The sequence below is a fragment of the Delphinapterus leucas genome, chromosome 21 (genome assembly GCF_059928025.1).
Source record: "Delphinapterus leucas isolate spDelLeu-1000000601 "Yukka" chromosome 21, BTC_Dleu_Yukka2, whole genome shotgun sequence".
In the NCBI taxonomy this organism is placed as follows: domain Eukaryota; kingdom Metazoa; phylum Chordata; class Mammalia; order Artiodactyla; family Monodontidae; genus Delphinapterus; species Delphinapterus leucas.
This window is the reverse complement of record NC_143149.1, coordinates 21,659,350-21,671,666: the sequence shown is the minus strand read 5'-3', so window position 1 is coordinate 21,671,666 and position 12,317 is coordinate 21,659,350. Positions and strand designations below refer to the sequence as shown.

The 12,317-nt window shown below is 45.6% G+C and overlaps 1 protein-coding gene across 1 annotated transcript in view; it reads left to right on the top strand.

Annotated features, from left to right (window-relative positions):
- LOC111173578 (low-density lipoprotein receptor-related protein 2-like) overlaps positions 1 to 12,317 on the top strand; it is a 39,928-nt gene that overhangs the window by 16,095 nt on the left and 11,516 nt on the right. Inside the window, 8 exon segments of the mRNA XM_089903549.1 lie at positions 1,135 to 1,359; positions 4,781 to 5,092; positions 5,754 to 5,966; positions 7,252 to 7,446; positions 8,006 to 8,221; positions 9,855 to 10,090; positions 10,982 to 11,111; positions 11,351 to 11,532. Coding sequence (XP_089759675.1) covers positions 1,135 to 1,359; positions 4,781 to 5,092; positions 5,754 to 5,966; positions 7,252 to 7,446; positions 8,006 to 8,221; positions 9,855 to 10,090; positions 10,982 to 11,111; positions 11,351 to 11,532 — 1,709 coding nt within the window.

Sequence of the window (12,317 nt, the reverse complement as noted above, 5' to 3'; positions counted from 1 at the left end):
TTTTTGTGCGACCATCACCAGAGCTTTTTCATCTTCCCAAACTGAAATTCTATTCCTGTTAAACAGTAACTCCTCATTCCCCTCTCCCCCCAGCCCCTGGCAACTACCGATCTACTTCCTGTCTCTATGAATTTGACTGCTCTAGGGACCTCATATAAGTAAAATGGTACAATATTTGTCCTTTTGTGACTGACTTATTTCACTTTGCATAATGTCTTCAAAGTTCATCCATGTTGTAACATGTATCAGAATTTCCTTTTTAAGGTGGCTTCCATTGTGTGTAGATACTACAGTCTGTTTATCCATTCATCCGTCAATGGATATTTGGGTTTTATTAGTTTTAAAAGAAGAAAAAATAGCTTATACCACTCAGTTTTACATGAAAGATTAATGACTTAGTATAAGAAAGAAACCCTCTACAGTCTTATGTCTGTTGTGTATTCTGACTTATGTTTGTAGGCAGAGCGTGTGCATTAACATAATTCCTCATGCTGCTGTTCCATCTTTTGAAGTAGTAAAGCCTGCCTAATCCGTTGAATATCACTGTCCAAATGTCTTGACTCCTTTTCTATAGAACACTGAGGTTTTACGAAGAATAAATGCTGTGAATGTGTTGATGTTCTGACCACCTTTGAAGAATGCGGTTCACAATGGGTAGCCATGGCACGTGATTATGGTGTAATAAGCCATTGTGCCAAACTCAAGACTTAGCTTAAAATGTTTTTAACATGATATATACAGTTAAATTCCCAGGTAACTTTTCTTTACATCGGCAGTAGAGTTTAAAATTCTTTGTATTGAGACTTGTGTGCTACAGGCAAGAATTTGATGACATTACTGAATTAAATGGTGCAGCCCTGCAGCCCTAATCCTCAGGATTCTGTGTTAACCTTTCAGCAGAAATTTAAAAGACTTGGTGCCTTGGGAAGGCTGAACAATGCTTTCATTTGCCCAAATGACTCCCTTCTCTGAGGAAGCCAGGGCATTCGTGGTGAATACCTGCTTCAGAAGCAAACTTTATAAGATCCCTTTCTAGGGCAACCTCAGCTTGAGAGAGAGGCATTGCTCCAGAGTGGAGTATGGGGCTTCTCTGACAAATGGTCAAACAGGACATCTCTCCTTTTTCCTTGGTAGAGTTAAAACTACTGTTTTCCTCTGGCAAACGTCTCTACTTGTTGAAAGTTGGCTTTATGGGAACTGCTATAGAGAGGAGCCTAGTGCAAGAGCATCCAGGGAACATCTATTTACTGGACATTGACTGGAAAAGAAACCTCGTCTACTGGACAAATACCCAGGGACATCTGTTCTGCTCAACCGGCTATTCAGGGGAAAAGCAAGAGATTTGGACAGAGCATACAGGTAAGTTGGGGTGGCTATTATTTCGGATTTTTTCCTTTATTTTCTGGCTCTAAATTTAAATAGGGTCAACCCCCACCCCCACCCCCTGCACCAGAAGAGCCTACCTGTCCCTGATCTGAATCAACCTTAATACCAAAGAGTGGTTTTTAACTCATTTAAACATTAAGTGTCTCTGATTTACCCTTGTTCTTATGAAGGGTATGCAGACTCTTAAAAGGCTTCCATGATTTGGAAAATCCTAGGTTTTTAAAATACTATTTTTCTGGCATTAAGTCTGGATAGGATGGAAACGGACCTTAAATACTTCAACTTTGCATTGCAGATTTTTCTTACACTAATTTAGAAGCAATTTGCAATGCAGATTTCAGAGAGAACTAGCAAGATATTTTCTTAATATGATAATATATACTTTCTCTCCCCTCCCACACTCCTACATGGCATACCCCACCCTTAGCTCCCTGTACTCAGCCTAAATGCAAATATCTATTTTATAAAAGAAAACTGAGACTTGAGTTCCAGGGTGAGTAATCTGATTTCTGAGTGCCTGTGCCATGGGTACTCTAAGTGCCAAGGATCAGCTTTACTACAGGAAGTGCTGTATTGGAATCCATGTTCCCGAGACATCCTTCAGAGCAGTAGACTCTACCCAGAGCCCTGTGGGCAAGAGGCAAAGCCTGGCACATTGGAGCTTTCAGTACCTGCCTGAAAGAACTTTGGGGAGAAACTGAAATGGGCAGTGATCTTGCAGTACATCTGATGGCTGTCTAGGAAACCCTGATCGTGGATTTCCTCCTGTTTAATTCAAATGCTACCTACCCCCACTGGCTAATCTTTGATAATTGGTTTCTATGTTATAATTATACCAAGGATTCGTAAGAGACTGGCAATTTCATTTAAGCTGTCTCTGTGGTGAATACTGAGTCTCTGTAGTAGGTGACCCTGAAATAATAGAAAAAAATATAGATTTTGCTCTCTGTCCCTGGTTACAGGCACAGAGCTTCTAAGACCTTTGTAATTTCCTAAGTGATGGGAGCATCTGACACAGAGTTCCTAAATCCATTAGAATTTCCTGGGTGATAGGAACAGCTTTTGTTTTAATGAGACAACTCTTGGTGGGTTTTGCAATACAATGCAAAATTGAATTTAAAGTCCACTTCTATCTTACTCAGATTCAAGGCCAGAAAAAATTTTAAAACCTTATTGCCTCTAGGAGGTTGGTCACCAGAAACACCAAGCCGTGATGAGAAGCTAAGAAATTTCAGCCCCACTCCTTACTCTCTAGAGAGGGGAGAGGGGCTGAAAATGGACTTAATAATCAATCATGCCTATGTGATGAAGTCTCCATAAAAATCCCCAAAGTATGGAGTTCAGAGAGCTTCAATACATCTGTGTGTATTGAAGCCCAACTCCACAGGGACAGAAGTTCCTGCACTTGGGACCCTTTGGACATTGCCCTATGTGTCTCTTCATCTGGTTGTTCATCTGTATCCTTTATATAATAAACCTGTAAACGTGTTTCCCTGAGTTTTGTGAGTCATTCTAGCAAATTATTGAACTCAAGAAGGGGGTTGTGGGAACCCCGATTTAGAGCCAGTGGGTCAGAGTGACAACCTGGGACTTGTGACTGGTGTCTGAAATGGGGGCAGTCCTGTGGGACTGAGCCCTTAGCCTGCGGGACCTGATGCTAACTCCAGGTCGACAGTGTCTGAACTGAACTGAATTGTAGGTGTCGACTTGAAAAAAAATGCACAATGTTAAGAGCTATGAGTCCAGTTTATTCAGTGTCTTACTGAAGACTATAGCCCAGGAGACAGCCTCTCAGTAGCTCTGAGAAACTGTTCCAAAGAGCTAAGGGAGGAGCCAGGATACATATGAATTTTTGGCTGGAAAAACATGTAGTCAAGCATCAGAAGATCACTACTAATCATGAAGGACAGCTACCTCATGTTAATGATTTTCTGTGCATGGGAAGATGCAGGAATCTGGGGTCGTTCGAAATTTTTCCTTAAATAATGCATCTTAACTACCTAGGGGCCAGTATCCAAAGCACAGAATGCTTCCTATTTTTCTCCATCCTGAATTCCTCTAGGGGAGCACTGCTGGTGGGCGACTGTGGTGGCCGATGGCTTGATCCTTGCAGAACTGGAATGGCAGCTGGCAGCATGGTTTTTTTTCCTTACATAGGACATCCCACTTGTGTTGCAGAATTGCTTGGTGTGGGGGGAAAAACACGCATCTGGTGTCACAAGTATTGATGTATAGTAAAGGAGACACACAGGAGTGCTTGTCCTATACAGTTGGCTGGAAAGCTTGACAAAGCCAGGCAGGCCTTTTCTGGGTAGTAATCAGCTTGACCTCTGCTATCAAGACCTGTTTGCACATCTCAGAGCCTCCTTACAACTCCTGGGCCTGCAGCTTTCAGCTTATTCTTAGATCAAAGTGCACTGACATCTGTGGTTTTTTCTCTTGGATGTGTTAATCTCGCTCTCATATTAAAAACTGAGGACTTCCCTGGTGGCGCAGTGGTTAAGAATCCGCCCACCAATGCAGGGGACCCGTGTTTGATCCCTGGCCTGGGAAGGTCCCGCATGCCGCAGAGCAACTAAGCCCGTGTGCCACAACTACTGAGCCCACACTGCTGCAACTACTGAAGCCCATGTGCTCTAGGGCCCATGTGCCGCAACTACTGAAGCCCGTGCACCTAGAGCCCGAGAGGGAGAAACCACCGCAATGAGAAGCCTACGCACCGCAACGAGGAGTAGCCCCCGCTCGCCACAACTAGAGAAAGCCCGCGCACAGCAACGAAGACCCAACGCAGCCAAAAAAAAAAATTTTTTAACACATAAATAAATAAATAATAAAAACATTTACATAGATCTCAAAAAAAAAAAAGAACGAAAAATTGAGGCTGGAAAATACTGATGAAATTCTGAATCGAAAATGAGAGGGCCTCAAATTCTGTTTTAGGAAAGAGTGCATGTTTTTAAGAACCTTTGTGGAATCGTTCTAAGTACATTCTGTGATGCTGGCATGCTGGGCTGGCCATTGTTGAATCTGACTCCAGAGGAGACCACGTGTTTCCTGCAGAGGGCAGAGCCCAACGAGGATGAGAGAAACAGAACCCAGTGGAGCCAGTGTGTTCTTAGGAACTTGCCAGTCTTTCACTTAGCTACTAACATAAAATGCAGTGCGTGTCTACCTCGCCAGGGGTTGTCAAGGATCAGATGAGCTCATAGGACAGAAAAGGTGCTGGAACCAGAGTAGGCATTATGGGACCATCGTGCGAACAAGGTGTGTAGGCTTGTAGGAACTGATCTTTGCATCCCCCCAATTGTCTCCCTTCTATCCTTGACCCAAAGTTTAAGACAGTATGTGAATGCATTTGAGAGTCCTTTCTAATGGGAGCAACTTGTCCTCACAGTCTGTTCAGCAAATGTGGACATTCCGACTGGGAACTTGTACTGGCTGCCCTGTGACACAAGTGCTATTCAGAGGACTAGAATCACTGGCCCAGACACCCATACCCTGTATAGAACGGGCAGAGTTATACTGCATCTCCTTCTCGATTGGCCGAAGAGGCTGCTGTACTGGGTGGAGAGTGGGGAACACTTGCAAAGCATGACCCTTGATGGCAAAAGCAGATGGGCAGTCTGGAGAGGAACCTGGACGGCGGACACCCACGTGACCTTAGACCTTGGCTCGTCTAGCATCCTCTGGACCACCAAAGGGTTAGGTAAGCACTGCACAACGAGTGAGGTTGGAAGAAGCTTGAGGGGATGAGTGAGGGTCTTGTTTTTAGTATAATGATTCCATTTTTAGAACTAGTCAGACATAGGCTCAAACTCTGATTTTCATAGTTAAAGCTTGGGCACAAGTCACTGACCTCAAACTCTGTTCTTATTTATAGTTTCTAGATTTATGATTGAAGAGATAGAAAACTTCAGAAATAACATAATTTTGAACACTGCAAAAAGCTATTTGTTTTTACTTCCGTAAGTAGAAGTAATGGAACCAAACTTCCATTGCAAATGAAGTACAGGTGCTCCAGTTATAACTTGCAGCAGGCACCAATTATACCTTTGTAGCAGAATGTGATAGTCTTTTCACCCAGAAGTCATCCTTGAGACCTGGCAGCTGTGTGCTGATGACCCGGGGTTGTAGGACTGTACATGGAAGGTGGTCAAGTCACATCTGATGTTTCCACGCAGCAGACCTCACTTTCCTGGAGCTTTAAACGCTTCCTTGGATTATCTTTAACTATAAAACTAAAACCTACAAAACTCAATAGAAGAATCTGTGCTTATTTTACCTTTCAATCCAATGGTGGCCTTGCCTCCTTGCTCTCACAGGTTACTTGTTCTGTATCAGCTTATAAGAACCTGACTCTTCCTTAGGGTTGCAAAGTCTGAGTCTCCGAAAAAACAGAACCTACATTTTGAACAAGACCTGGAGTGATGGGATGATCGTGGCCCACGAGCCCTACCTGGTGACTCTGAACAGAACAGCTCTCATGCTGTGGAACAGGAGGATGCCGGAGCCCTTCTCAGTGTTGAAAGAGCCCTACATACAGAAGATGATCATCCTGGCAGAGAACCTGGAGGTGCCAGGTGAGTCTTCCCCTGGGAGGTGATTCTTGGGGATCCACTTTACCCAGGTCCCCTCGGTGTGTTTTTCTAGGAGAAAATCCTGGGTATCTTCTAGTTCGTATTGGCAGTGGTCCCAACCCACAGTTCAGCAGGCCTTCTCCCCGATGTGTCCTTGTCCTGGAGGAGTGAGAATCTAACACGGTTCTCACAGTTGCTAAATGACACCAGTTCCCGAGTAATACCCCAAGCAGGGTGCACACCGTAGCCCCTTTTGGGAATCATCTTTCACCTTAGCATATTAAAGCTCTTAGTCTGGCAGTAAAGAGATCCATTTAACTTGCTCTAAACCCCTTTCCCAAGCTGGTTTTTTATCAAGGAACCCCTTTTCTCATAGCAGTGACACCTTGCAGGGGACCCTCTGCTCTGGGTCCTGGTTACCAGGAGAAGCAGCTCTTCTGTTGAAGCTGCCCCTTGGTCATTCACATTAATCTGCTTAACCCTGGTTTAACTCTTGTCTTTCCAATAAGCCTTTGGCATGGCACCAAAAACTCCGATTCTGGACCTTGAGGCAGAAGAAGAAGAAATCCTATCACAGGATTCAGGGGGCTTTCTTGCCAGAAGCAGCTGGAAATCCCAAGGAAGAGTAGAAACAAAGATGGACAGAACTGTTCCTCCTCCTATATACCTGCTCCCTAGAGGTCTCTAAACTCCCCCTGCTGTCTAAACTACCTTAATTTTTGATTCACTGGTTTAACCTGATCTGGGGGGCTGAAAAGCGTTAGGCATAGTTCTTAGGTGGTAAAGTATGCTAATAAAAAGTTAACTGTTTGGTAAAAAATCCAAGTTTGATTATTCTACTAACAAATCTATTACGTTGCCGCAACAGGTGCTGAAGAGGACTAAATGGAAACTTTCGGTAGCGTAACTTAGACATCTCAGCATCTCTAGGCCCCTGTCCTAGACCATCAGATGTTACAGCAGGAACCAGACAGAACAAGTCCCTGTCTTCAGAAACTTACTTTATTTTGCATGCCTAGAATATAGTACCAGGCAGTGAAAAAATTAAGGTTAAAGTTTATAGGCCTGAAAGGAGAAAACAATTTGCCCAAATTCAAAGCCATGAGATGATGGGCCAACACACCACACACGTAGTCAAAAGATCAAGGGTCCTTATTCTTTCTTCCTATGATATAGAAGAACGTAGCTACCCAGCCATGACATGGGTTTTCGGGGAGGGGAGCAGTAGAAGCACATCTCCATTGCTGAAACCAAATGGACTGACCTGCCGACACACTGTTTATTCTAGATCCTGAGGTCAAAGCAGCTGCCACACCCACCCCTCCTCCACCCCCTCCGCCACCCCCTCTCCTCTGCACCCGATCTTCTGTGCCGTGTCGGGACGGGCTGGAGTGCATCTCCCGGGGGTACCTCTGCGATGGCAAGCAGGACTGCGGGGACGGCTCGGACGAAGAGAACTGTTCCCGCTTCTGCAACAGAGCAGGTGGGTCACCGTCTCCTGTTCTCAGTCTCCTGTTCCAGGTATGCTGATTCAGCCTTGGGGGCATGATATGAATTGCCAGAGGTTTTATTATAATCACACTTGCTTTCCCTATAAATTCTCACAGGTAAAAGTCCCAGTCTGTCAGAACACGGATCCTATGATTGCCCATTTTATGACATTTAAGTCCACAGTGTTTTGCCAGGTATAATTTGGCTATTCCTTCCTTGCTCCCTCAAATTTGCCTCAGTATTCCAATATCTGCCTTTATATTGGCACAGCGTGACCTAAATGGACCACTTATAACCGACTGGGTAGTGTTTTAACAAGCTGTTAAAGGAACCAAACCAGTATGAGGCCTTAATGTTTCAAGAACCTAGTTCAGCTTATTAGCCTTAGTACTTTATTAAAGCTCACTTATGGATCAATTAAGATACGGAACTCAAACAAATAAGGTCAGTCTACTTACGCCTCAAACTCCAGAACGAGTGTGAGTTAATCTAAGTATAAATCTTCAGTATGATGAGCATATGGTGCTAGCTTCTGACCCTTTCTATTGAAGGGGTCTTCCAGTGTCTGGATGGAAACAAGTGCATTGAGGAGAAGTACCACTGTGATGGGGCCCAGCAGTGCCTGGATGGCTCGGACGAGTTGGGTTGCTGGAAGCCTGTTGAAGACTGCTCTATGCGTTGTGACAACAAGACCCGCTGTATCCCCAAGAGCTGGCTGTGTGATGGCAACCCTGACTGTTCTGACAGAAAAGATGAACAAGGATGTAGTAAGTTCCATGGGAGTTCTTGGAGTATTTCCAACTGCATTACAGTCGATTCTCCTTATTCATGGTAGTTATATTCTATATGACTATATATTCTATAAAGTTGCCATGAACATTGAATTCAAGGATATTGAATCATTGCTCCTAGATTAAGTACAGGGTGGGTTTCTTTGAGTCTCTGGTCACAACATTTTTGTCAGCCAATCAGTATATAACCTTATTTTACGTGTGTTTCTGTTGAAAGACGACTTAACATAGAGTGTTTGCTCATTAAGAGCAAACTGTAACTCATGCTGAACAAAGCTTATCTAATGCACGTATTTTCTCCATAAGACACACCGTAGACTTCTTACCCTTAGGAGCACCAGACAGCAGTTGAGAACTATGGTTGGGGCCATTTTAAACAGCAAAATCATCCAAAAGTACAAAAAATGTGAAAACCACGGTCCGAAATGGACACTTTTTTTATATGAGTATGAGAACGGAAACAAGAAGGCAGAATGGTACCTTGTTCAGCCTCAACTGGAAAGACGTGTGTTGGGCAACTCACATTTTTGCTGCTTTGTGTTATCTCTTCACATGACCATGGAAGTGTGGGAGTGTTGATTTGGGGGGTTACAAATTTTAGCAAGTAGGTGAATGAGCAAATACTGAATCCACAAATAATGAGGATCGACTGTACTTAACTACTTAGTTAAGACTAAGATGCAGGTTTCTGAGTTAGAGGGACCTTAGTGATCATGCTGTAACATTCCCCTTTCCATGACAAGAAGAAAGAAGAATTCTATTAGTGGACAACCAGTCTGCATATGAAAATAAAGTGTTATTTCTCATTGGGCGAAAAGCTACCTTCTTGAAGATTTTGATTTTGGTCCTGGGTCTTCTCATGGGATGGACCACCTCATTGTAGATGTCATTGCTTTCCCCTCATTTTTATGGGATGCACATCTTTACCTTTATTCTTCCGAAAGACATGTTTCAAAGACCTTAATCATGTTGTGGGATTAGGGTAGAAGAGGGAATTTGGAGAACTGAAGTGAAAAGAAGAGGAGGCCGGGTAAGGCACCATGGTGGATTTGGATGTGAAGGTGGCTGAGTGGGTAACCAGAGGATGTGACTGCACTTGGGCTTTAGGAGAACATCAGGAGGCAAGAGGTACAAGAAGGAAGTAGGGAGGAACCCAAGGTATAATTTACTTTTCAATTCATATGTATAGTTTTGCCTAGGGCCTGACTCTTTTTCTTGAATCAAGCCAATGAACTTCTTTCTGGAGGAACTGAGTCCAAGAACATAAGTTGTAGGGTCTGTTGGGTATTATGGGAGAATCTCTTTTTTCATGCGTGACATTAGGGTTTCAGAGGGGAATCCCACTACCCTGCCTATCCCAGCATCCTTCTACAGTCCTCCCATCCCTGTCCCTCAGCCCTCGTTTTCCAGGACAAAGAGGATTTTCTGGGCTAGCTTAGTAGGCCTTTTCTGCCCTAACACTCTAGTTGAACCACCTTCCTGCCCTAATACCTGCTGGGGCTTAGTTCCCAAGGTGACAGCAGAAGACTGGGAGTCTTCAAGTCATTTTGTTTGCCATCAAATTGCTTCTCCATCTGGCTGAGTTCTTACCTACAGCTTTGTTTTTCAGTTCACAAAAAATGCAGTGCATCTGAATTTCAATGTGAGAATGGCCAATGTATATCTTCTTCCCTGCGTTGCGATGGGAACCGGGACTGCCTGGACCACTCAGATGAAGAGGGCTGTTCTGCCTGGCCCCTGCCATGCCCGTCAGGGGAGGTGAAGTGCCCGAGGAGTGGAGAGTGTGTGTTGGCAGACTGGATATGTGACCACGACTTAGACTGCAAAGATGGAACTGATGAGAAGGTAGCCCAGTCTCTTTCAGAAAAACACAGTAGACTTCTAATTGTAACAGTAACACATGCTTCCTCGTAGAAAACTTGGGAAAACGCAAGAACAGAGAAGTCTCCCACAATTCCTGCCCAGAAAGCCACTCATAACTACATCAAAGTGTCCAAAGTGTTAAGATCCTCTTGTTGAAAGTCAAACCTGTAAGAGGTCTTTATGGGAGGTTTGCAAGCGTTAGGTCTTGATGGTCGTGGCTTAAATGTCGTGCTTAGAGAGATGCTTTGAAGCTCCACCTAACAGTCATCAAGACATACAATGATGCTCCTGCATCGTATGCAGTGCAGCCCGGGTTTGAACCTACTGCTTGCATTTGACCTTAAGAAAGCACTTATACCCTGATGCTCTATTTCCTCATCAGTAAACTGAGTAGTGTCTGAGGGGCTGAGACTGTACCTCAAGGCGCTGGGGTATAGCAGATGCACAGGTCTGAGATATCCTTCCCTCCTGTACCAGCCATCCTGCACCAGATCTGAGAATCCAAGTCAGATTAGGTGCAAAATGCTGGAGTGTGCGTTAGAAATGGTGCGAATTCTAGAGAAGAGTTTCTAGAGCAGACATTTTTTGCTTATGCTTCTTAAATGAAATTAAGACTTCCTGGATGCTCAGTTTGCAAAACGAGAGATCTCCTTCCACTTTCCCACCCACGTTGGTATCACCTACGGTTCCTTGCCTAAACTCCAGCTGCGGAAGGAGTTTCTTATAATCCATGTCACCCGACTTTTCCGGCTCTGGTCTCGTTGCAGAAGGGACTTCAGGGCTGTCTTGTAACCCAGGCTTCCTCGTCCTCTGAGGACCCTTCTGGGCTCTGAATGCAGGTGGTGTTGACCAGGTCGCTCGCTGTCTCCTCAGGACTGTGACCCCGAGGAGCTTCGCTGTGGCTCGAGGCAGTGGCCCTGTGCCAGTGGAGACCAGTGCGTGCCTGAGCCCTGGCACTGTGATGGGCAGAGTGACTGCAGGGACGGCAGTGATGAGGCCGGATGTAAGTGCAGGGGGAGAAGGCAGATGGCTTCAAAGGGGCGCCTGCCGCTTCCTGCGTCTCGGCGTGGGAACCCAGCTCAGTGAGCAAATGCTGCAGGACCTGAAATCCATCCCTTTGCCAGGGTGGAGGCATCCTGATTGTACGCACGGGAGAGAGCCTTGCTGTGGGAGGGATGTTTGGCGGGGAGCGGGGTCGGGGGGGGTGGTTTGACTATAAAGGCAGAAAGTCATCCTCTCCAGGCCCCCCGGAGAACTGCGGGAGTTCCGAGTTCCAGTGCCGCTCCTCTGCCTGCCTGGACCTCAGCCTGGTGTGTGATGGGAAGGAGGACTGTGCCGACGGCTCCGATGAAGGCGAGCAGTGCTCGTCCGCGTGCAGCCAGAGACAGTGTTTCCACACCTGCTACCCATCTCCACGTGGGCCTGTGAGTTGCTTCAGTTCCTGTGCTCTGGCAGCTAGAGGCTCGGTGTAGGGAAAGGGGCGCTGTCCTCATTCAGGGTGTCTGCTCCCTATGCGCTGAGTCTTACATGGCAGAGCCGTGCTGACCCGTCCACCCACGTCCCTGTGCTTGAGCCTTTCTGCTGAGTCCTGTCTAGCTCCTTTCCTATCTCATGTCTTCTGGAACCCTACTACCCGGCTCCAGAAACTCTCCTATGGTGGTCCTTCCCACGCCATCTATGAGCACCGGGTGACATTTAGGGTGAAGCAACAAGTTTTGGGGGAATTGTCCCAAGAGCCAAGCAACTCCCCACCATGTTGCAGCTCAGGAAATTGAGTACATACCCATGTGGAAGTCCTTTCCGTGTGGGCATTTAGAATATGACTTGCCCTTCAATGGAGGACTGTCCGTGTTCTGGTCTGGCATTATTGAGTGGCTAGACACGGTGAACTTGATTCTGATGGGCAAGTGGAAGAAAACTGTGCTGATGTCTGGTCCTGGTAACATCTCTATTGGCAGAAAACCAGTTCAGTGAAGTCAACAAGTCTCCTCACTTACGGATTTTGCTGGGGTCTGGGTGTCCTGGGCTGAACTGGGCACCTTTGTTAACTTGGGGCCCCTGGTGGTGGCAGGGGTGCGGGGTGTGCGGCAGGAGATCGAGAGAGTGACTGCATTCGAGATGAAGTCGGTTCCAGGAACAGTTTGAGTTGCTGACATCGATTGTATCGCCGTGTGCTTTTTATATCAAGGCTGAGGTCCTTTTATCAATA